The following is a 25088-nucleotide window of genomic DNA, read 5'->3' on the forward strand; positions in this document are numbered from 1 at the left end:
TTAATGCGGTCATTGTTTATCATAAACTTTCCAGTATGTATTTCTCAAACTAGTTAGCAACTTTGAAGATGCCGCTTAACTTCGCACTGTCAGCAGCACCACCGTCAGCTCAGCTCTGTAAACAATGGAGTCGGAGTGTGCTCTGCTGTACGAACTACATTATAACACCTCACCTACAAGTATTGTTTTCTGCATTATATGTTCTGAAATGTAATTTTTTGTTCATATCCGCACATATCAGAAAACATATCTGCCGATACGATCTGTGAAATCTAATATTGGCCGATAATATCATCCGACCGATAAATCGATTGGGCTCTAGACTCAACCCTCAAAATCGTACAGAAAGGTACTTATAATGTCATTAAACATAGAATCATATACTCAATAAAAATCAATTATTTAAAGTTCATGTATTTATTTATTTGGTTAGTAGCGGTGTAATAAGCCGGATATTGTACAGTCAGATGGTTGTTTTCACAAAATAAACCCCTTAAGGCTAATACAATATCACCCTGTCTGGTTATATTTTGCGATGACATCTGGCTGACTGTACATTATCCCTTACTTATTGACCTTATCTGTGTAAAGTTCTTTCCAGGCTTTTAGCTTAAATGTCATGACCACATGAAGTTCATAAAGTTTACATGCACAATCTTACACTGATAATGCTTTATGGAACATTCCACCTGGTTCAACAGAAGTTAAGCTCAATTGACAGCATTTGTGGAATAATGGTGATTACAACAATATTATTGCGGAGTTAGCGGGATCCATTATTGGAGGGTTTAAATACAGAAATGTGAATCTTACAACACTTAAAGTAGTTCCTCTGTTAAAACTTGCTTATTATTTGAGCTGTAAAGTTATTTAAATAATAATTTTCACAGCACACTACTAAATTACTGACATTACAGGTTTACAGCATTACGTCATCATGGCAACAAAGTTGTAAAATTGGATATAATTTTATCCAACAGGTAGATGATTTTATCACACTAAAATAATAAAATATTGAACATGCATATTGTTCACATATTGTGGCTATATTTTTATATGTATTTTAACATTTACAGATTAACCCACTTCAAGTCCCTTTCTGTAGCCCAGATTATTTTTTTATTTTTTTAAATAAAACGAGGGACTCTTTGAAATTAACTTTTGTGGTAATCAACATTATGCCACAAATGCTGTTGATTGAGCTTGAACCCGGAATATTCCTTTGATGGGATAGTTATAAATGATGTCAACATTTACTCACCCTCATATCGTTCTGAACCCATTTGACCTTACTTTTTCTGTGGAACACTTAATGAGATGCCAAGTAGAATGAAAGACATCAGACACCATTCACAGTCACTGCATCTTTTTTTTTCTCCATATAATGAAAGTGAATGATGACTGAGCCTGTCATTCTGCAACATTTCCATTAGTGTTCCATGGAAGAAAAAAGTCAAACAGGTTTGGTATGACATCAGCAAATGATGCAAGAAATTAAATTTCTGAGTAAACAATTAAATAGTGATCAATATGCAAAATATTATGCAAATTGCAAATTAGTTTTGTTTCAGTTACAAAGGACAACATGTGATATGCTTAGCAGATATCATGCTCTACTCGTACTGTAATCTGTCCATAAAAGAACGTTGCTTGTTTCTTTTTAGTTGCAGCTGAGTAGGGGAGTCTATTCCGCTCATGTTGTCTTGAGGGAACCTGCAACTGCTCAACCTTCTTAGAGCCATTTCCACCACATTTATGACAAACAGGGTGAGAGGAGGTAGCCAAACTACCAGTTGGAAGAACATTACTCAGTTGCTCCCTAAAGTGGTTGGGGAATTTCGATCTGAAAGTTAAGACAGAGTATGTTGACCCCAGAGGCGCCCCATCATTTCTTGAATGCGGTGTGGAACTATGGATTGTTACATTAGTGGGTTCACTTTCTCCTCCACCTCTACTTGTAGGTCTCTCAACTCCTTCTCGTCCAACAAAGCTCCCCAATCTTGTTAGGATCTTCCATCCCAAACTCTGGAGAGCCCCCTGGAAGCGCTTGCTGAGGAGCGCATATAGCAAAGGGTTGATATCAGAATTGAACAAAACCAGCAAGTAGGAGAAGGTAACCATCGATGGAGGAATGAGGCTTGTGGTGCGAGAAAGGGCAGTTTCGGTGGCCTGAACTAGAGCTACACTAATGTATGGCGTCCAGCATAGAAAGAAAGCAGCGATTACTAGAAATAGCCTAAGGATGCCATGATGCTGAGCTTGGTTTGGATGTTGAGGATTGCTATTATGGAATTGAGCCAGAAATGAGTTAAAATATCCACCAGATGTCCTGGAAGAGGTCTCTCCTCCAGATGGTGCATCTGGAGATATTTCTCCAGGATCATCCAACTGAGCATCAGTCACAAACCTACCACTCACATAATACACCAGCCTGGAGGGCAAGTAAGTTTCCATATCCATGGATGAATTTTGAAAATTCAACATAGAAGCTGAAGTGGCCTTGATCCTGTTACGCTGGAAATGTTCTTCCAAGCTGTGGATTCTCCTAGCGTGGTGCCGGGCTACACGAACAATCTTCACATAACAGAACAGGATGACCATAGCTGGTAGAAAAAAAGATAGTGTAGACATAAAGATAGTGTAGCTGAGGCTCTTTGCCCAGTTCACAGAGCAGCTGAACATGGGAGCCACAAAGCTTATGTTGCTCCAGCCGAGGAGAGGAGGACAGCTGGTCACCATGGCTTGGAACCAGATCCATAGCACAGCCATACTTGTTCTCCATATTGTGCAGCTGGAATTGTACTTCAGGCAGTCGACGATGGAGAAATAACGGTCTAGTGCGATAGCAGCAAGTGTTAAGACCGATGCAGTGCAGTAGACGGAGGAGGTGTATCCGACATACATGCACAGATGCTGCAAAACCACAAAAAAATGTCAAAATGAGCATAGATATCTAAACTATAACTTGAAAATTTTGGATCTTCAAACATATTGAAGGAACAGTTCACCCAAAAATATTACTTCTGTAATTATTTACTCATCCTCATGTAATTCCAAACCTATATGACTCCCTACTGTGGATCAAAAAAATTGATATTCAACAGTTTGAAGAATTTTCACGCAGGTCTTTCCTGTACGATGACATTTCATTGTGGTCATGGGTATTGAGCTACAAAAATGTTTAAAAAAAGCACCATAAAATTGGTCCATGTCACCGGATCCTTGAGTACATTTCCTGTACATACACACCAATACACTGATAACTACCAAAAATTAGCTTATTAAATAAAAATCAGACAGCGTAAGAAAATATTTACATGAGCTTTGAAATAACCTGATTATGCTCTGCTTTTGACAATAAATGGTAAACAGTTACAAGCCAGTAAAAATGTATAACGTGCAAGGTCAAATCGGGGTAAAGGGCTTAAACTGTTATGATATTACACTGACGAAAGAAAGCCATTCATGCCATTTACATGACCACACAAATTATCAATTTATGAAGCATAATCGGTGTAAGAACAAGCATGTTAACGCTCTCACTGAGTTAACCTTGAGAACTAGATCTCTCTGATTTGTGAACAAATCATTCAGTGGTTTGTGAATCAGATCAACTATCTCACTGATAAGAACCATCTCAAAAGAATGGCTCATTCATGAATCTGATTGTCTTGGAGTGCAACTCACTGAATTAATGATCGTGTTGCAAAGGTTCTCGAAGTAACACATCACTGGAGAGGAAGATTATCAGTGAACAGCAACTTAAATTAAAATTGTATATATATATATATATATATATATATATATATATATATATATACAGGGTTTGGAGGTTATATTTTGAAATGTATTCCACTACAGATTCCAGAATACATGCTGTAAAATGTAATATGTAACATATTCCATTAGATTACTCAAGGTCTGTAATGTATTCTAAATACTTTGGATTACTTCTGCAGCACTGGTACATTGTTCACTTGTTTTGACTGGAAAACTCCGCCAGTACAGTAAGACAAAATACACATGTTAAAACTACATTCTCTGAAAACCCAAAATATCTCATGCAGTGTTGTTTCTAAAACAAGATAAATCTTGTTTTAAGGATTTTTAAATATTTTTACAGGGAAACAATATAAAAAATTATTATCAAGAACACGATTTTTGCCCATATATCAAAAGGTCTTACTAGAAAAAATGAATGATGTTTTTATAAAAAAATATATTTTTGATAAACAAATATGATTGTGCCTGGTAACATGTGTAAGTAAAATGGATAGAAATAGCATTTTAGCTTGGCGTAAAGCTGATAATTTATACAAGGTTTATTGCTATTTTTTCTGCTCCAAACTTACTTCAAACTTACTTCACTGTCTGCTCGTATGAATGTAACACATCATAAGAAAGTGTTTCACCACTGTTCAAATGCACTTTGGATCGCATCATTTATATGGATAAATATTTTCCATCTGAAAGGACTAAATATGAAATGAAAAAATGATAATAAAATGCAAAGTAATTTCTTCAGTAATCAAAATACTTTTTTAATGTAACTGTATTCTAATTACCAATTATTTAAATTGTAACTGTAGTGCAATACAGCTACTTATATTTTGTATTTTAAATACGTATTCCCGTTATATGTATTCCATTACTCCCCCACTCTATATATACTGTTTTATACGGAATATCAATAAGGACGGCCATGTTCACTGTGAACTTTTGTAAGGAAAAGAGCTGCGTGAAGAATCTGAAATTCTTTTGTTTTCCACAGGAAGAAAAAAAACAAAATCATAATACAAGGCTGGAACAACATGAGGGGGATTAAATAGTGACAGAATTAAATTTTTTGGTGAATTAAGGTATAACATGTTGGGTGTAAAGTGATACTAACATTGCATCTGATCCATCCGTTGCTTATAATGGAAACAGCCACAAATGGCATGACGCCTGTTCCGACTAAGAAATCACAAATGGCCAGATTAATGATGAGGACTGAGGTTACAGTGTGGAAGGTTTTAGTGGCAGCCACAATCACAATGACCAGAACATTTCCTGACAAGAGGGCACAAAACCACAAAAGAGCAGAACATATTTTTTATGTATTTAGTAAAAATAAATACCAATTTTAGAAATCAGGTTTGCTTAAAATGTTAGGGTGAAGATGGGAAAGAGTTTTATATTCTGAAACTTAAGACATGTTTTCATAACTTATATCAAAAGTTCAATAACAGTTCTATTTTTCATCAATCTGAACCTTTAAAATGCTGGTTCTGCATAAACATCAAATCACCAGTACTAACATGAAATTGTATGTGTCAGTTTCATGAGATTTGCAACCAGAGACTATTTAGCAGAGATGGGCCACTTCTATTAAAAAGAATGGGAGATATTGGAACGCTCAAACAAGAAGCTCTGAGCACCCAAATGTCAACTGATATAGAAAGGAAGTCCCGCCTTACAGTTAAAAGAGCCAATCACCTCTTAGATACAGACATCACCTGTCAATCAACTCTAGAACGTGCATGCGCATTAGCTATTGTAATTTGAGGTAAAAAATCACAATTTACAATTCCAGTATCATCAAATTTTATTGAAATATGTTCTTTGATCGTAACCATGACCAACCGTTTTTGGGATTTTGGTCTTTCTCCATTCAAGTAGATAGGAGCTGCACTGGCATAACTGGAAAGTTTCATTTTCCATTTTACGATTAATACATATTTAAAGGCATAATTCACCTAAAAGATAAAATCATGTCATCATTTACTCATTCTCATGTTGTTCCAGACCCATATGAATTACTTTCTGTTGTGGAACCCATACGGAGATGTTAAGCATATTGGCATAATTTTAATCTTTGTCACCATTCACTGTGCTTGCATTGGGCTTTTTTTCTCTCCATACAATGAAAAAGACTACATGGTGACTAAGTCTAACATTCTGCCTAACATCTCCTTTTGTGTCACGGAAGACAGTCAGATGAGGTTTGGAACAGCATAAGGGTGTGTAAATGATGACAGACTTTTTTTACGTGATCTGTAAGTTTGTTTTGTAGTAATTATATAGCTCACCCATCACTGCAGCCACACTCATGAGCACCATCAGCGTCTCCAGCATCAGACGTGCCCGAGGCGACAGAAGAGTTGCGTTCCTCACTGCAGTCCGCATCTCCAACTCGGGCTCATGCGAATCAAACCACTGATTCATCGAGGGCTCCATTTTAAGCAATACAAATTATAATTAAACCTGATATGGAAACGTTCTGTATATCCCAATTCCTTGGTGTATCACATTCAATCTGGCCATTTAAAGTATACAAAACAACATTCCTACATAATAGCAATGCGAAAGGCCTATTTAAAATCTATTATATTTTAATATTATTGCAAAAAACAATAACTTATTTATCCTCACAGCAGTCAGTTTTCGTCTCACTCCTCTCTAGCTCTACATACATCTGACCCTGCATACCCAAGAGTGCAGTGCAGTTTGGGGTCTCCAGGGTCCAGCCATCAGTTTATCCACAGTGATGACAACATGGAAAAATCAAACACTTGAGGATGCGAACTACACCGCAAGGCTGAGCGAACAGACTTGATGAATGTCTCTTCATTTGTAGCAGTCAATAAATGTGTATGGTTAGTTTCTCAAGACATTACAATAGCTATGGATTGTAGCCATTTTAAGCCATTACTTTTACCTTAGAAAGCTTTTTCTTTTTCATGTATTGGTCACACTTTATATTAGGTGGCCTTAACTACTATGCACTAACATTAAACACATACAAGACTATGTATTTACTGTGTAACTACATGTTGTTCTGCAAACTTCCCACATTATCTGCTGCTGAGGTTGAGGTATGGGAAGGTTTATGAGTAATGGTAGGGTTAGGGGTTAGATTTAACAGTGTTACTACAAATTTAGTTAAATGTAGGTACTTTAAATGTAATTACAATGCAACAACATGTACAGTGTATACATAATAAGTACATTGTATCAAATGTTAAGTACTGTACATAGTAAGGACACCTAATATAAAGTGTGTCCCATTTATTTATAACATGATTTTAATGCACTCAAAAAAATAGGCTATTTTTATAATTCATTACATAAAATTCAGTTGCATAAGCTTTAACCAAATTAAATGAATAAACTTGGATAAATGTATGTTTTATTAATTGACATTTTTTAAAGGATCATTTATTTAGATAAGTGCCTTAACTTGTTTTAAGACAGAAATGATGTTTTATAAAGGTTTATTTGATCAAAACAAAGAAATATTAATGTGTGGGAATAAACATCATTCCATGTTGCCTAAATAAGATTTGATTTCAATATTAACACATTAAACGAATATTCCAGGTTCAATAAAAGTTTTGCTCAATTGACAACTTTTGTGGCATAAAGCTGATTACCAAAAAATCTCATTTCGATTCGTTCCTCCATTTCTTTAAAAAAAAAAAAAAAAGCAAAAAAAGATTTTATATTGAGGCACTTACAATGGAAGTAAATGTGGCAACTTTTTAAAGCTTATACATTTATTAAAGCATTACATTAATTCTTCTGCAAATACCTGTATATTATTTGAGCTGTTAAGTTGTTAAAATTGTTTTAGGGTTTGTTGACATTACATCGTCACGGCAACAATGTTGTAAAATTGTCTGTAACTTTACACATAAAAGGTTAGTAAGTGATTTTATCCCACTAAAATCATGTTTACATGCATACTGTTTATGTTTTGTGGCTATACTTTTGAAAAAGTTAGTATTTTAACTATTCACTTCCATTTTAAGTACCTCACAGTAACCAAGATTTTTTCAAAATCATTTTTCTTTTTTTTGTGGTAATAAATATTATGCCACAAATGCTGTCAATTGAGCTGAACTTGTACTGAACCCGTAAAATTCCTTTAAGGCACCTGTTTTGAGGCAAAAATGCCATTTTAAAATGGTTTAAATGGAGTAAGAAATAATTTTTTTAAACCAGGAAGGAAGAACTTTTTTTTTAAGGCTTTACCAAAGTAAAGGACCTTGAGAAACACTGGTGCTCAGCTGAAACATATACAGATAGAGAATAAAACACTTTTCGATAAGTATTTAGTTCTGAAGAATTCCCGAGATGCATCTTATGACTAATTTCACCTCAATACAAGGCTTTCCCCTCAGGAAATGGTGTACAATGCAACATCTTCCAAATACTGAAAATACAAACTTTTTTCTGCCAAAACACAAAACTAAATGTTCTGCAAGTCCAATGCAGAGGGGCTGTAGTGGGTCACGATCCAGTGCTTTGCCCTAAATGCTGTCTTGTGTATTCCCACACCAGCAGAGCAGCATTCACATGCACGTTGAGGGAGCGAGTGACACCATACTGAGGAATCTCCACACAGATGTCCAACAGTTGCAGCAGGTTTGCAGGAATGTTTCCCTTTCATTACTGTCCAGAAACAAACAAATAGTTATTTGTCATGCACCATACAGAATTAAAAAAATCCACCCCAATGCAATATGCTTAGGTCACTAATTCAATATTAAGTTAGTCAACATGAAATCCAAATTGTCACTATTTACTTCCTTAATGCATATTACTGGTCTTATTGTGAACTGCGATTGTTTGTCTTCGTACTTCGTAATCAAAATGTGATAACTAGCTCATGCAGCGCCTTCAGAGGCAGAGCAACGGACACTGAGATGAATAACAATGTTAACAGATGGCACTCTCCATTTACAAGATACATCCTTGGCTGCAATTCTCCCTCAAAATAAATGTGAAAAAAATTATATATATTCTCTAGATTCCATTTAGACCTGTTGATGAGGTCAGCCAAAATGTGCAAATGTGCTGATTGAACTACTCCACAGCATCAGGGGTAAACCCATGCTTTTAAATAATGAGACTAACTTACACTGCCGTTTAATAGCTTTACATCTGTAAGATAATCAGGCATAATAATGCACTGATTAAGATGCCTACTGAGCAACAAACAACAGGTGCCTTTATGCCTTCAAGACAAATGATGCAGCAAGACCAATCAGGAAAACAAATGAAAAAGTCTAATTTTGATCATAGTACCGTATCAGTGCTGCTTCATTAAAAAGCATGACACGTTCGTTAAATTACATTCTTATCAAAATTATCCTTTAGAAATATGAAAGGTTAACATTGCTCTCCTTGTGAAATATCTGATTTTTAAAAATTCCCTATATAGATCCATGATGCCTTTACATACAATTATCTATTTATGCATATTGTTCTCAAATCCAAACAGTTTTACATGGACTAAGAGTTATTGCATGAAAAACATTGAAATGGAGGGTTCATGTGTTTTGAATGATCTATATGTGTGTGTGTGTGTGTGTGTGTGTGTGTGTGTGTGTGTGTGTGTGAGAGCATGTATTTATCACTTTGTGGGTACCAAATGTCCCCATAAGGATAGTAAAACCCGAAATTTTTGACCTTGTGGGGACATTTTGTTGGTCCCCATGAGGAAAACAGCTTATAAATCATACTAAATTATGTTTTTTGAAAATGTAAAAATGCAGAATGTTTTCTGTGAGGGTTAGGTTTAGGGGTAGGGTTAGGTTTAGGGGATAGAATATAAAGTTTGTACAGTATAAAAACCATTATGTCTATGGAAAGTCCCCATAAAACATGGAAACACAACAACTGTGTGTGTGTGTGTGTGTGTGTGTGTGTGTGTGTGTGTGTGTGTGTGTGTGGTTTTGCTGATGAGCCCTCGGCATGTCAGGACAAGCACCTTTCTCTTGCTCTCCCTGCAGCAGCATTCAGAGGTGTGGAAATCACACAGGGAGACAAACATCAATTAGCTTGACAACATTAAACTGCACCTTCAGCACTCACTGATACGTTTCTATTGTCACGTTCCCTATCTCTTTACAAAGGCAATCCTGCTCTTCATAACAAGTTAATCAAGTCAAAAATTGCCTGTTTGTGAGTTGTTCATATACCGTGGTCCTGTAATCTATTAAAACAATTATAAAACATGTGGCACTTATTTATATAAAACATTATAATCAAATATTTCACAAAATAAGTTTGATGTTAAATGACAACACAAAATGTGTTGTAATTAGATGATGAAATGCATGATTATAAAGAATTACATCTCTGGGCTGGTTAAGACTACACTCTGATTTAAAGATGGAAGTGGAATTCCTGCACCGCTAGCTCCACAAAAGGTAATTTTAGTCTGATAGTTTGAGCGGCTCAGATACAACAACATTGGCTCAACCTTCAGTATGGCATGACTTTGGGGATGGACTACATGCTTGTCCACTCTGTTTGACTTGAGAAAAGAAAATTGTTATTTTTGCACTGCTGTTTGGACTGTCACCTCATCTTTAAGTATGGAATGGAATGGAATGTACTTTATTGTCCCCGTTAGGGGAAACTTGGGGTGAACTCAATAGGCAACATTTCTGCATTTCATCACATCATCACCCGAAAAAGATAACAATACAAAGGGTACATCAAATACACAAAAATTCAACATAGCATACATTTCCATCAATCATAAAAGTATATCTTTCAATAAAGGCATCTAATAACATAAACAATCAAAACATGATAGAAACATACAATCTAAATCATTTGGCATCATTTAGCAATTTAATAGAAAAAGGCACAAAATTAACCTTTAAATCTCTTCAATTTACACCGTAAGGTCCTAAAATGCCTTCCTGAAGGTAACAGTTCATAATTAACAAAAAGAATGTGAGATGGATCACTTAAAATTCTTCTGTACACTGTTCATACAGAGACTGGATGCAGTAATAGCCCTTCTGTCCGGTCAGTTTCATTGCTATATGCATCAGGTGCATCAGTCTAGATTTTGATTTCACAGTAAGGTTTCCGTACCATGTGGTTAAACCACAACTTATACATTTACATTTATGCATTTGGCAAACGCTTTTATCCAAAGCGACTTACAGTGCACTTATTACAGGGACAATCACCCCAGAGCAACCTGCAGTTAAGTGCCTTGCTCAAGGACACAATGATGGTGGCTGTGGGGATCGAACAAACGACCTTCTGATTAACAGTTCTGTGCTTTAGACCAATACGCCACCACCGCTCTCTAATATAGCTTTGTAAAAAACCAGAAGGATTTTCATGTTCACCCCATAGTATCGTAGTCGACGCAAATAATACAATCTTTGATAAAGTTTACTACATACCAGATCAACATGTTTGTCCCAAGTAAGTGAACTATCTATGTAGATTCCGAGATACTTAAAGGACTGCACTTGACAAATTTCCTTTGAAGGTTTTTAATAGTTTTGGACAATGGCAAGATCAAACAGGCAGGGAATCTATATCTGGGTATCTACCATAAACACTCACACACCTCCAGCAATGTCAGCCACAACTCTGAAGACATATTGAGCACCTGGAATTGTTTTTCATGAACATGGTGAAGACAATCCAGTATCAGAGCTTTGGCCGTGAAGATCTCACATATCCGGCATAGACCTGAAAAAGACATGCAAACACAAAGACAAGGCCTGTTAATTATAATACTCACATTTACTCTCTCTTTCGCCCCTTTTTTTTTTTTTTGCTGTTGCTGTATTAACCCATTTAACATTATATTACCACATTAAACATATTTAACAAAGCATTAATGCATTACCTCTGACAGCCCTGTGTGAATAATGATCAAAAGATCAAACACATTCAAGAAATGTTATGAATAAGTAGAATATTTCTAATTTTAAAGCTGAAGCGAGTAATTTCTGCTCCATTAGTGTCAGCAAATGGAATTGCAAAAATAATGGCCTTCAATAAAGCTGTCCTGTTTCTCACAGGTTGATGACTCATATATAATATTTAGTCAATCTGCTGTTTTCTCTATCAGCCATTAAAGGAATAGTTCACCCAAAAATGAAAATTCTCTCATCATTTGCTCACCCTCATGCCATTCAAGATGTGTTAAATGCATATCTTCAGAAGCGATATAAGTGTGGGCGAGAAACTGATCAATATTTAACTCCTTTTTTACTATCAATCTCCACATTCACATTCTTCTTCTTTTGTTTTTGTCGAATAGCATTCTTCGTGCATATTGCCACCTTCTGGTCAAGAAGAAGAATATATAGTAAAAAAAGATTAAATATGGATAATTTCCTCACCAACACCTATCATATCGCTCCTGAAGATATAGATTTAACCTATGGAGTCTTATAGATTACATTTACGCAGCATTTATGTGCTTTTTAGAGCTTCAAAAGTTTGTCACCATTAATTTGCATTGTGAGGACATAAAGCGCTGAAGCATTCTTCTAAAAATCTTTGTTTGTTTTAAGCAGAAGAAAGAAAGTCATACACATTTGGGATGGCATGTGGGTGAGTAAATGATGAAAGAATTTTCTTTTTTGGGTGAACAATCCATTTAAATTGTACCGTTAATGTTTATTATATAATAATTAGAATAATTTACACATGAAATGCAAAAGAGATAAAACTGACAGGGATAAAAACCATATGATGAAAGTCTCAACAGGCCTGCAATAATGAACTACTAAGGAAACAAAGAAAAAACAGCGCAAGATATTAGAACATCTGTTAGAGCAGAGTAGAATTAGACTGAAGAGAATGTACATACATTTATTCTGTGTTATTTCTCTTACTGCCAAGATTAGTGGGCTTGTTGATGGGAGATGCGACCAGGCGCTGGTGAGTTTGCCCAAATGTGCTGCCCTCTGCTGGGCTACGAGCTCAGGCTCCTGCTCCTGAACACAGCATCCATGGGGTGATTTTCTTCTGAACTTCTGCCCAGCGCTCTACCTGCTCCATCTCACCTATCAGACATCCAGACTAACAAATTAGAATTTGTTATTGATTGTATTGACATTATCAGACAATATTCACTTTTTGTACTCTTTTGTACTTTATCACGGCTCTGTATAAGGCATGTGAACGAGTAATTGATTAATCGAGTACACATTCAGCTTTAAATATTAGACTCTAAAAAACTGTAAAAACACTACTCGAATATTGCAATTAGATTTTCCTTTGTGCCTTTGCCTGGCATGGGCAACATTAAACTGCTTCACTCACTGAAATCCTGCCGTTACAGCTCAATGCATTGGTTGGTGCAGTGCATGTTGCATTATATTGGCATTTAGCGGCAATATATTTCCGGTGAAAACATCCGGTGTGAGAAAGCTGTGCGCATTTGGCTACCGCTTCACATTTGGTCTATATACATATATATTAGGGCTGTCAATCGATTTAAATTTTTAATCGAATTAATTACATTGTGTCCCGATTAATTAATCGCGATTAATCGCATATACAAATATTTGCTGAGAAAGCCCCTTATATAACAATAATTCAATATATAATGATTAAATAATTATACATAGTTATCTTTAAATATAAAAAAATTATATATATATAATTTCTTAGTTATTTATAATGTTGCCTAATACTTTAAATTAGCATAGGAATCTACAGTTTCAAAGCAGTTTTCCCAACACTGGCACAAAGAGATGTAACAAGTGTGTGCGTGTGTACAGATCTAATCGGTCTTAGTTTAGGCAGTAACAGCAGCAGTGTTTGCCACACTCGGTTCTTCACTCTGTGATGGATGGAGTTGCTATAGTAACATACTTTCGAAAACTCAGCATCCTGAGAGAATGAGAAGAGAAATAGCAGGTAGCTTTAATTAAAAACCCATGCAATAACCAACACTCACACTCTCTTAAAACAATGTTTAAGAACTAAACAACCATTTACTACTAAGAGTTGAATTTAACAATTGAACACCAACCTCCTTCAGTAGTCGCTGCACAAGCTGCTCCATCACAAGCTGGTGAAGCTGATTGGATGGATTCAAGCAGCACAGGAAAGCCAAGACACACACTCGGAGGAATCTGATCATCCCTGTTCCCACTGGAAATGAGATGCATATTTCACATGCTAATAATATGTGGCTAATGATAGATATAAATTGATTAAATACTTTTATACCAAAAACAATTAATTGTCTATTCATAAAAGGTCTGCAATTATTAGTCGAAGCAGTTGTTGAAAAACACCCACCTTTGATACTCCAGTAACAATATATTTTTTTTATTTCATCGTCATAAATTACATAATCACATATTATGGGATACATGATGGGATACATGAAAAAAGGAATACATGATTGACAGGATGGTGAATTGTTAGTTTGTACTGTAGATCTTTCTCTAACCTGTTGTATGGAGGCCATGATTCTGGGGTTCTGTTCCTCCGTCAGCTGCAGAAGCCCTTGGTGAAAAATTAACTGCACAAACCCCTGCAGCGTGGAGCAGAAGTCATGAGGGTTTGTGCTCAGGACCTGAACCACCTTCTATGATGCACATATAGCCTTAACACACATGGATTCATCACAGTGCACTGCCACCTGGTGGAGGAAACAGACCCACTGTATTAAATACCAGTTTAAACAGACATCCCACCACCTATCAAAACAACATGTCCAAAACAGCAGGTAAATAGTCTGCTGGTTTCTTTTTCAATATTACATCTCTGTGAAAAAAGGCACCCCATAAGGTGAAGACCCATTTCACAGTATAAAAATAACTGACACTGAAAGACTTTTTTGCTTTTTTTAAACATACCTGAAACCAGAGGCGTTTCCAGCATTGAAGGACATCTGGGGCTTAGCCCAGACAATTTTATTTTCACACTAGCAACCACTTCTCTGTAGTCCAAAGCTGGTGAGAGGGTATTCTTTGAGTTTTGCTCTGGCTGGGCCTGTTTCTACAGTTCCTAAATCTTCCACTCTAGTACTATCCTCAACATCCTCTCTCCTCCCTGAATCATCTGTGATGCAAAAGAACAGATACAGCACATAACTTATTGCAAATCAGCTTCAAACAACTAATTAATCAAGTGCTACATATTTCAAATTGTATACAAATACCACTGAAGAAAATGTATTGGGAAGAGCAGATCAGTGGGATTGCCCTTAGATCTATCATGATTCTTGAATTGTCATGTACATTACCATAAAGTCATCACAAAAGATGTATATTATAGTGAGTAAAGTGAGGTAAAAAAATATTGAATCTAAATAATTTAGATATTTTTTTACATAAATAGTCAAAATGATGAATAAGATCCTAAATTAAAGCAATACATGAATAACTTTAGTCTCATTGACACACAATGGCATCGAACTGTATATAATTCTCATCATCTCTATGATAATAATTAATCTGTCAAAATCCTTTCATTAGGAGCATTGGGATAAACAATGTTTCACTTTTAACTTTCTCTAAAGTAAAGTGACTGATTAATTGTTACCAGTTTCCATGCCTGATTCTGACACAGCTGCTGCAGCTGCTCCTCAGTCTGTTGCTCATCTTTGCTACCCTCTACAAAACCATTTAATCAAATCAAAGTGTATATTCACTACAAACTAATATCACAAAACAAGTCACACATATATTTTATGCTAATGCTTATTGGTTATCCTTAGCGAAAATAACACCTGATAAACAAGAAAAGTATACTCTGAACAGGACTAGAACCACAATCTCCAGCAAGAAAGGCACATGCGCTAACCACGAGGCTACAGGCTACAACATGTAAAAACACTCGTAGTGGACCTCTTGAGGTTTAGCTTACTGTGGGTGAAAGCCAGCTAGATGATGATCTTTAGACTTTAAGGACAAAAACAAATGTGAATTCTTACCCACTGACTTCTTTCGGAGAAATCCCCAAAGCCTCATTTGCTTCATTTTTGCTGTCTTTCCTGCTAATTGCCATTAACTCGCCACTAAGTAACGTTAGTTGGTGTCAACGACTGTGCAAGCTCCTCCTCTACCTGCTGCATATTCAACAGAGAGGAAGAAACGGAGTTGCCTATAGGCTACCGACAGCAAAGGAACTTATTCTATAGGCTAGATTATGCCTATGTCTATTTTTACAGGCTGTATGCAGTATGTGCAAAGCCAAAGCACAATGAAATAAGGCAATTTATGATTTCGGGGGGTTTACATAGGCTTTTGTCCGGTTTCATATTTGTCAGTCAACGTTTCAAAATACATTAGGGGCTACACTCAAAACATTCGGGGCTGAAGCCCCGGCAAAATCGGCTGCCGCCACCTCTGCCTGAAACATAACATTTCCAAGAGGTTTTCATAGAGCAAACTGTTTAAAAGCTAAAGCACAGCACTAAAAACAAATGCATATAAAAATAATAATCCAAATAAACTAGTCAACCTCGACCAATTGAACCCATCCTTAATCCAATTCATAAAATAGCTTGAATGAGAGCAGGTGTGACAGCAGCCCACCTTTGGTAGGACTGAAGCCATGAAGTCCCGCTCTGGCAGCACCAGTTGACTGGGCAGTAATGCCAGAGTCTCCACCGCTGCCCACAGGACTTCAGGGGCCTGAAGTGGCCCAGCAGACCCAACAAACTTCTGCAGGGAACTCAGACACTTCCACTTATCTCAAATAAACTGGGCCACAATTCACCCCAAATCCTTCAGCATGGGGCTGTCCTCTGAATGACAAGGATAAACATTCACATTTGAATAAGTGGAGCATTTAAAAAACAGTTCATCAAAAAAAAAAAGAGCCACTTAAACTGAGCAACTTTGGGTTCAGTGTCTTGCACAAGGACACTTCAGCATGTGGAGTCGTGTGTGCCGGGAATTGAAGAACCAGCCCTGCGATTAGTGGACAACCCACTCTACCACCTGAGCCACAGCCACCCCATGTAAAGTTATTGTATTACTTCAAAAGACTTGAAATGTATTCGTGCACAAGTCATATGGGCTAATTATATGATGCTTTTTGTCCTTTTTGGAGTTTGACAGCTGTGGATCTTTCGTAGTATGGGAAAGAGCTGTGTAACAATTCCTCAAAATTTCTCTCTTTGTGTTCCATAGAAAAAAATAAATAAATAAGGATTTAAAAAAGTAAATAATAACAGAACTATTCTTTGCATCCATAAAACACAGATCAAGTCAAATATGTATAAGTAGTTAATTTAAATTAGGGATGTAAAGGCTTTACAGTTTCACGGAATACCTAGGTTTTAAAACAGGCGGTTTTCATCCCTTTGACACCTTCTAGTTCACGGTATTGCATTTATATAATGTCAGGTTTTTTTTCTGAACTATTCTAAAATTAAAAGTGGGCTGAATGTTTGTTCATGTATTTATTTGCTCAGGTGCAGTGCAACAGTAGGCCTACAATGTGTTTAATACTGTATGTTTTATTTGTCAAGTACTAGGGAAATTATAATGTAGCAAAAAATAGAAAATAATGGGGTGATAAGCTGCAAATTAATAATTATTTATTTTCAGTAGGTATTGTTTAGAATCAAACTACATAACAAAAGCAACTAATTACTGAATCAAATGCATTTCTAAACTGTTAAAATGTGCACATTTTATTTCTCATTTATAAAGATTTACTTCCAAAGAAATTAATATTAATTTTAAAACAAATGTATAAAATCATGACCACTCATGTGAGATGAAGAGTTCAGTCATATCAGTAACATAATAAAAGCTTTTTTATTCTACATGGGGCAGGGCAGCATCACTGACCATCTGAATACTACTCGCTTAATCTCAGTAACTGCCCTGTATACTGGACACTTTCATTCATGGATTAAATTAATCCTGTTTTACTGTGCATAGTGTATTTCTACAATGGCATTGGTAACTGAAAACTATTGTGTTTGAATGATGCAGCATCCAGGCCACAAGGTGTAATTGTAAGCCATACTTCAACATACTTAAAAAATGACTGAGTGCACCTTTAAAGGTGCTGTAAGCGATTCTGCCATTCTGGAATTTCCAAGAGCCAATCCTTTGAAATAGCCATGCCCCTTCTTTCCAAAACCCTGCACATCAAAGATACCTCAGAGACTGATATAGAGCAGAAAACTGTCATCTCATGGTTTGATGGTTTGTCTAACACAACAGTAGCAAAATAGCGCCCTCAACTGATAACTGTTCTAAAATCCATGCCACAAAAATGGCATTAACCTCTATAATTCACTGCAGCTACAACACTGAGAACGTGCAAAATGATTGACAGGCAGAAAGCGTCAGAGACCACGAACACATTCTTGTTTGCTGTTTACAGAATCTAGAGCTGTTACAGAGACCGGAGAGATATCTCACAACATTTATTTCAGTGATTTCTTTCAGGGAGTATGAAAATGATTTGCATGCCTTCCCATGAAAAAAATAAAATAAAAAATAAATCACTGACAGCACCTTTAACCTGGACAGTAATCATTACAAATTATTTGTTTTTGCTCAAGTTTCATAAATCTTAAAATAATAATTGAAAAATGATGTTTGACAGTTGACAGTAAGGAACATGTTTTTTTTTTTGTTGTGTGTGTTTAGCTGTAATTTGTATAAATATTAAACTGCTAATAATATTAGCAATGCACCTTAATACTGTGATACTGTAATTTTCGTGTGACCATTATCAGACAGTGAAAACCGTTACAGCCCTAATTTAAATATTTGAGGGCAGTTTCTAAACAGACCTGACTGAGGTTTCAGGTGCACCTTTGGGCTTCAGTAATGTCTGGTTGAGATGCTTGCAAGACGATGATGAAGGTGATGAAGTGTAAATGTAACCTGCCAATGAGTAGAGTGATTTTATGGCCTCAGAATGGGAGTTCAGGACACCTTGATCAGCAATATCACACAGGATCACTCCTGGATCAGGCAAACTTCCTGTCTGATCTGACAGAAGAAAAGACACTACTTTCAGCACACAGAATAAAGATAGCTCATTAGATGCAGTTGACTAAACATACATTTACATTTATGCATTTGGCAGACGCTTTTATCCAAAGCGACTTACAGAGCCCTTATTACAGGGCGCTCAAGGACACAATGGTGGTGGCTGTGGGGGTCGAACCAGCGACCTTCTGATTACCAGTTTACCAGTTATGTGCTTTAGACCACTACACCACCACGACTCCAAAACATACGTTTTGCCTTTCCATATACAGATTACCCAATTTGGACATTTGTTAATCTTGGGGATTGCGTTAGGGGCTTCAACATTTCTCATCATGCAATCATTTCCTTCAGATATTACAAGTAGGTTACAGTTAGGTTTAGGGCTATGATTGTTTGTCAGGAATGTTGTTCCAGGATTATCAGAGAACATTATCTCACTTGAGCTGTCTGGAACTGTGAGGTAGTTCTTTAGTCACTTCTGGATGTAGAAGATGAATATCAACATCAGTCAAACGAAACCGGCCTGTAATCCTCTAGTGGTTAAAAAACAATACTGCATCTTGCAGAAGAACATTGGTTGTGCTTCGGCTTTGCTCCTCTGCGAGGATGAATGTGTTTCGAGGCACTGGTGAACACATGGATACAGGACATCTTATCAGAGTGAATGGAAAAATAAATAACAAAAGAAAGGAAAAGCCGGGTAACCGAAAACATGTAATCTGAGTAGGTAATGCCATATCTTATGCTGTTGTTTTGACTTATTGGAAAAATTTATGTTTTAAATTAAATGGCAACATTTGTTAACATTAGACATTAGGCAAGCCAAGGACAAAAGGATTTATTTATATAAATGATGGCCGTTATAAAGAAAAATACACATGTGTGTTAGCAAGTGAAAAGTTCTGCACCGATTACGGTAGAATTATTGTATTTGATTACACACACACACACACACACACAGAGACGTTTGGACTTTCTTTCTTTTACAGAACACAAAGTTCTTAGAAGAATATCTTTGCTCTGTAAGTCCATACAATGCAAGTGAATGGTGACCAAAACTTTGTAGATCCAAAAAGCATATAAAGGCTGCATAAAAGTAAATCAAAAGACTCCAGCGGATTAACCGGTGTTCTAAATCCAATCAGTTTTAGGTGAGAACAGAACTAAATGTATTTTATGTAAAATTAAAATTGATAGTTTTGGTAACCATTCATTTGCATTGTATGGCCCAACAGAGCTGAGATATTCTAACAATCTTTGTGTTCAGCAGAAGAAAGCCAATGAGGAGAGAATTTTCCTTTTGGGTGAACAATCCCTTTAAAGTCAATATAAAACTGGATGGATGGATGGCTAAATGGATGGATGGATGGATGGACAGACGGGTGGGATACCTGTGAGAATGCCAGGGCAAAAGTAGGATGATTCTGATACATGCGCTGATACACACAGAGCAACCAGGAAGGCGAAAACAGCCCACCTGATAATGGAGTAAGACAAGAGCAGGTTCAAGTTATGATGCAAGACCTGTTATAATGGTTATTGCTTTCACAAAGGAAATGTGTCCAACCTTGGACAACAGTTGCCGTTGTCTCAACAAGCATATCAATTCTGTTGAGTACAGGTTGAATCACTTTGATCTAAAAAATAAATGAAGGGTTTTATTTAGAAGATAGACTAGGAAATTTCTCAAGTATACCAATTTACACTGTTGCCACACATTTTGACCAATTCATTTCCATGATTTTTCCAGTTTTTCATGATAATAATTTTGAAAAATAAAAATAATATATTTTTTTTTATTTATTTACTGTTATTGCTGGGCAGATCCAACTTGTATACTGGGTACCATTCTTTGCAATACAACAGATTTAAATGATTACACTAGTGTAGATGCTTTATACTTAAGACATTTATACTTTCAGTGAACAAAAATATAAAATGTTCAATAATCAAAATGTGACTGGGGTCATGAAAATTTAAAATAAAAATAAGAAAATCAAATGGCTAATTTTACCTGGTTTTCCTTTAGCATTACTAGAGCATAACCTTCCCAGAACTCCCTCAGTAACTGCCTTTCCTCTGGTGCCCATTTGAACAGGATTTCATCTGCAGAGATTCAAGGCATATGAACAAATATGTAAAAATAAAAAATAATGATGCGTTATACACTATTAGGGCTGGGAATTGATACAGATTTCCTGATTCCATTAGATTTCGATTCACAAGCTCTCGATTCGATTCCGATTCGATGTCAATTCATATGTGTATATTTCAGTTATAATGTCCCTTTTGCTTGAAAATTAAATAATATTTTCCCCAGCTAATTCTTATTATTATACAGAGGTCATTTTAACTAGGTTCATTGGAAAAATATACATTTTACTAATTATATTTTATTACTTTTTCATTATTTTGATCACATTTTGGATTTTTAAAAATGAACAAATATACTCAATCAATAAATAAGATATTATATTTAATATATTATTTTTGTTACATATTTATTGTTAGATTTAATAATTTGTACTATTTACAAGTATTTACATTGATTTGTTGAACATATGCTAAAACAGGTACTGTCTCTTTTATAAAATAAAAAAAAAGACATTTCTGTGTAAACAGTGCCTTTAAATGAGCGCATGTTAACTAGAGAGGACACGAATGGCTTTACTGTGCGATGCATTTTTTTTTTTTTTTTTTGTAGTAGTAGTTTTTGATCAACTATTGACTGTAAAGAACAGAAAGAGTATTAAAAGAGACAGTATTTAATGACAAATGGATTCGTCTTTGGACACACAGATCGTTTTCCAGAGAGTAGAGGTGATCAGATAGAACAGTGCAACACAGCAGAACCCGCGCTGAGACCGATTCTGTCCGATCACTCTGATGCCATGACAGTAAATCCTCTCATCCGTGAAGCAGGACGTCTGATTCTGCCTCTTTATTGCAGGACTTGAGTGTAGTGAACTGGATCCGAACTATGATTTTAGGCACCCTGTAGTCTGAGAGGTCTTTAAACACATCGAAGTGTGCCAGACTGTCCTAAAAATGATATCTTGGTCGTATGGGATGCTGGATGTACACTGTTGTAACTTCAATGGCAACATATCAAACCTGCTGGTTTCATGACTTCTGTCATCTCTCATCGTTAGCACAGGTAGAAGAATATGACACACCTGCTCAGGTAGCCTACATCAGTCTGACATACACTGACAGACACTGCGCCTAGACAGCAGTGTCCTTGCCTCCATCTTTTGCAATTGCGATTTGTAAAAGTGCCATATATTGATCCCATATAACTGACTCTTCTTTAGCTAAATGTGATCTATCTGGAAGTTCGTTGATTAAAACTGTTAAAGCTTCAATCTTCTCTATGTCAGGCAATGAAGAGCTTGAACAGCACAAAATATTGATCAAATTCTCAGGTTCAGGACAATGGTACAAAAGGGGGTTTATCAAAAAATGAGACATCGGCCTATAAATATAGGACTATCTGCAGATAAAAAAGCAGGTGCTTTGCCTTATGCACACGTGTGAACCTGTGCCATCCACTTCCTGACATATAGGCTACACTACCTCTTCTGCCATACATTACCTTGCATCTGTATATAACACATTTGTATATTGTACATACTACGTGTGTGTGTGTGTGTGTGTGTGTGTGTGTGTGTGTGTGTGTGTGTGTGTGTGTGTGTGTGTGAGCGTGTATTTATCACTTTGTGGGGACCAAATGTCCCCATAAGGATAGTAAAACCCGAAATTTTTGACCTTGTGGGGACATTTTGTTCTGTCCCCATGAGGAAAACAGCTTATAAATCATACTAAATTATGTTTTTTGAAAATTTAAAAATGCAGAAAGTTTTCTGTGAGGGTTAGGTTTAGGGGTTGGGTTTAGGGGATAGAATATAAAGTTTGTACAGTATAAAAACCATTATGTCTATGGAAAGTCCCCATAAAACATGGAAACCAAACTGTGTGTGTGTGTGTGTGTGTGTGTGTGTGTGTGTGTGTGTGTGTGTGTGTGTGTGTGTGTGTGTGTGTGTGTGTGTGTGGGCATGTTTATGTGGTTTACAGGGACAATTTTTAGGTTAGAAAATGGTAATGACAAGGGTATTATGCAATAAATGTGGTTTAACAGGACATTTCTAGTGTCCTCATAATTTAAATAGCTTAAAAACATTAAAAAAAAATTTATTGAAAATGTAAAAATGCATAAAGTTTTCTGTGAGAGTTAGGTTTAAGGGTTGTGTTAGGGTTAGGGGATAGAATCTATAGTTTGTACAGTATAAAAATCATTATGTCTATGCAAAGTCCTCATAATGATAGGTAGACCAACGTGTGCGTGTGTGTGTGTTTGTGTGTGTGTGTTGTCTTATTGTGTATTTCTCTATTTACTTATATTTTCTGTTCAATATGTATTTTATTCTATTTTTTATTATTACCTCTGTCTTGTTGCTGTATTGTTTGTGCACATGAAGCTTCTGTCACCAAGACACATTCCTTGCACGTGTAAGCATACTTGGCAATAAAGCTGATTCTGATATTACGTGACGACCTGACGCATGCGCTGTGTGATCAACTTTCCTGCCTCCAGAGGGCGCATGGAGGCTAAGAAAGGTAAATATCTCACTGAGGCGCATACAAATCTTAAAAAGCTTTTTGTCTTATTGGAAACATTGCAGACTAAAACGTGTAATAGTTTAAAGTGGTTCATTTTAAAGGATTAGTAAGTTAAATTCAAATAGAAATGTGGCCCAGTAATTTCTATAAAATTATATAAAATAATGCCTTATGATGTATCAGAGATTATTTAGCAGAGACGGTCCACTTCTATTTAAAATATGGGAGAAATTCGAACGCCCAACGGAAGTAGAAAGAAAGTCCCGCCTTACAGGTTAAAGAGCCAATATTTTTTTTTAGATAGGCCTACAGATATCGTATGCCAATCAACTCGGGTAGTTCGAAGTACAGTAGAAAGATATTCTCATTATTCAAGATATTCTAAAATTATATTTTCTCATTCTAAAGGTTGTAGTAACTTCCCAGAGGAGAGACGGACTTATTACAGGATATATTATTATTAATTACAGTAATCAATTAGTTTATAGAATTATAAAATTCAATATAAGTAGTTATAGAGTGGTGGTGGTGTAGTGGTCTAAGCACATAACTGATAATCAGAAGGACACTGGTTCGAACCCCACCGCCATTGTGTCCTTGAGCAAGACACTTAACTCCAGGTTTCCCCTGGGGGATTGTCCCTGTAATAAGCGCTCTGTAAGTCGCTTTGGATAAAAGCGTCTGCCAAATGCGTAAATGTAAATATATATAAGTAGGCCTACAGTATTCATTTATTTTATAGAATAAAATCACTAAAATTCACCAAAATTACATTTTCTCATTTTTTTATTTTATTTTAGTGATTAAGTAGTAAGTCCCTCTATCCTTTGAAATTGATTACTGTACGTATATAATTGGTCATATTGTAATAATCTCACCTGTAGCATGTCTGTCTGTCCTCTGGGATGTTATAAGAACATTCTGAATTTGAAAATGTATTTTACAGTTTTTTTTCACGTCTTGCACGTGAATTGAATGAATGAGTGGACATCTCCTATGTTTAGCGTAGTGAGTGGAGTTTTCAGGTTCCAGATGGTCCCTTACGTCTGCAAAACCGAATGACAAATTGTACCGCGCAAAATCAGTGAGGCCATCCAACTGGATAGTGAGTATGGGGCGAAAAGAGCAGGAGAGACGGAAGAGAAAGCAGGTAGCAGAATATTGAACATATGTTCAAAAAGACTGCCAAACAGGGTACGGTTTTTACATTTACAACCTAACATCCTCCTCGTATTTATGAGCTGCTTGACAATTTCTAGACGCATCAATATAAGAAGTGGGTCAAAAATAATGTACTATGTGAATTTGTGTAATGAGTAGCCTACCTATAGCAGTTTAAGCATTGTTATCAATCCTGTTGCAATATATATGGAAGCCTGCTGTTTTTAGCATAATCTGAGGTAAATAATCATAATTTATGATATTATTGGTGTCAGATTTTACAGCTGATTTGAAATATGTTCTTTGATCGTAATCTTGACTAACCATTTTGGACATTTCGGTTTTTCCCCATTCAAGTAGATAGGAGCTGCACTTGTATGCCGTTTGTTTATTTAGAGAAAACAAAACAGGAGCTCTACAAATATTGCCACCGAGTGAACTGACTTGCTAAAATGGCTTTGGTATCTCATAATATTCACTGTTTATGTCATAATTGTGTATTTTTTACTTTTTGAGTATAATAATTAATTGTCTTTTTATCTCACAATGCTGAATTACCAAAGC

The 25088-nt window shown here is 36.0% G+C and overlaps 2 protein-coding genes across 2 annotated transcripts; both read right to left on the reverse strand.

Moving 5' to 3' along the window:
• Positions 1 to 1596: 1596 nt before the first annotated feature.
• Positions 1597 to 6219, reverse strand: LOC127617492 (5-hydroxytryptamine receptor 1D). Its single transcript, XM_052089467.1, has 3 exons — positions 6072 to 6219; positions 4892 to 5052; positions 1597 to 2913 (listed from the first exon to the last, which is right to left on the reverse strand). Exons 1-3 carry the CDS (start codon positions 6217 to 6219, stop codon positions 1597 to 1599), a joined length of 1626 nt encoding a protein of 541 aa, XP_051945427.1.
• A 5022-nt stretch (positions 6220 to 11241) lies between these two features.
• tarbp1 (TAR (HIV-1) RNA binding protein 1) lies at positions 11242 to 22214 on the reverse strand. The gene is given in 12 exon segments (XM_052089469.1): positions 11242 to 11493; positions 12651 to 12692; positions 12695 to 12759; positions 12761 to 12837; positions 14222 to 14359; positions 16314 to 16442; positions 18544 to 18740; positions 20135 to 20220; positions 21541 to 21754; positions 21757 to 21934; positions 21937 to 21980; positions 21983 to 22214. Coding segments are annotated over 12 exon segments (1548 nt in total). The 3' UTR covers positions 11242 to 11347.
• Between the last annotated feature and the right edge of the window lie 2874 nt (positions 22215 to 25088).

The sequence above is a fragment of the Xyrauchen texanus genome, chromosome 24 (assembly GCF_025860055.1).
Source record: "Xyrauchen texanus isolate HMW12.3.18 chromosome 24, RBS_HiC_50CHRs, whole genome shotgun sequence".
In the NCBI taxonomy this organism is placed as follows: domain Eukaryota; kingdom Metazoa; phylum Chordata; class Actinopteri; order Cypriniformes; family Catostomidae; genus Xyrauchen; species Xyrauchen texanus.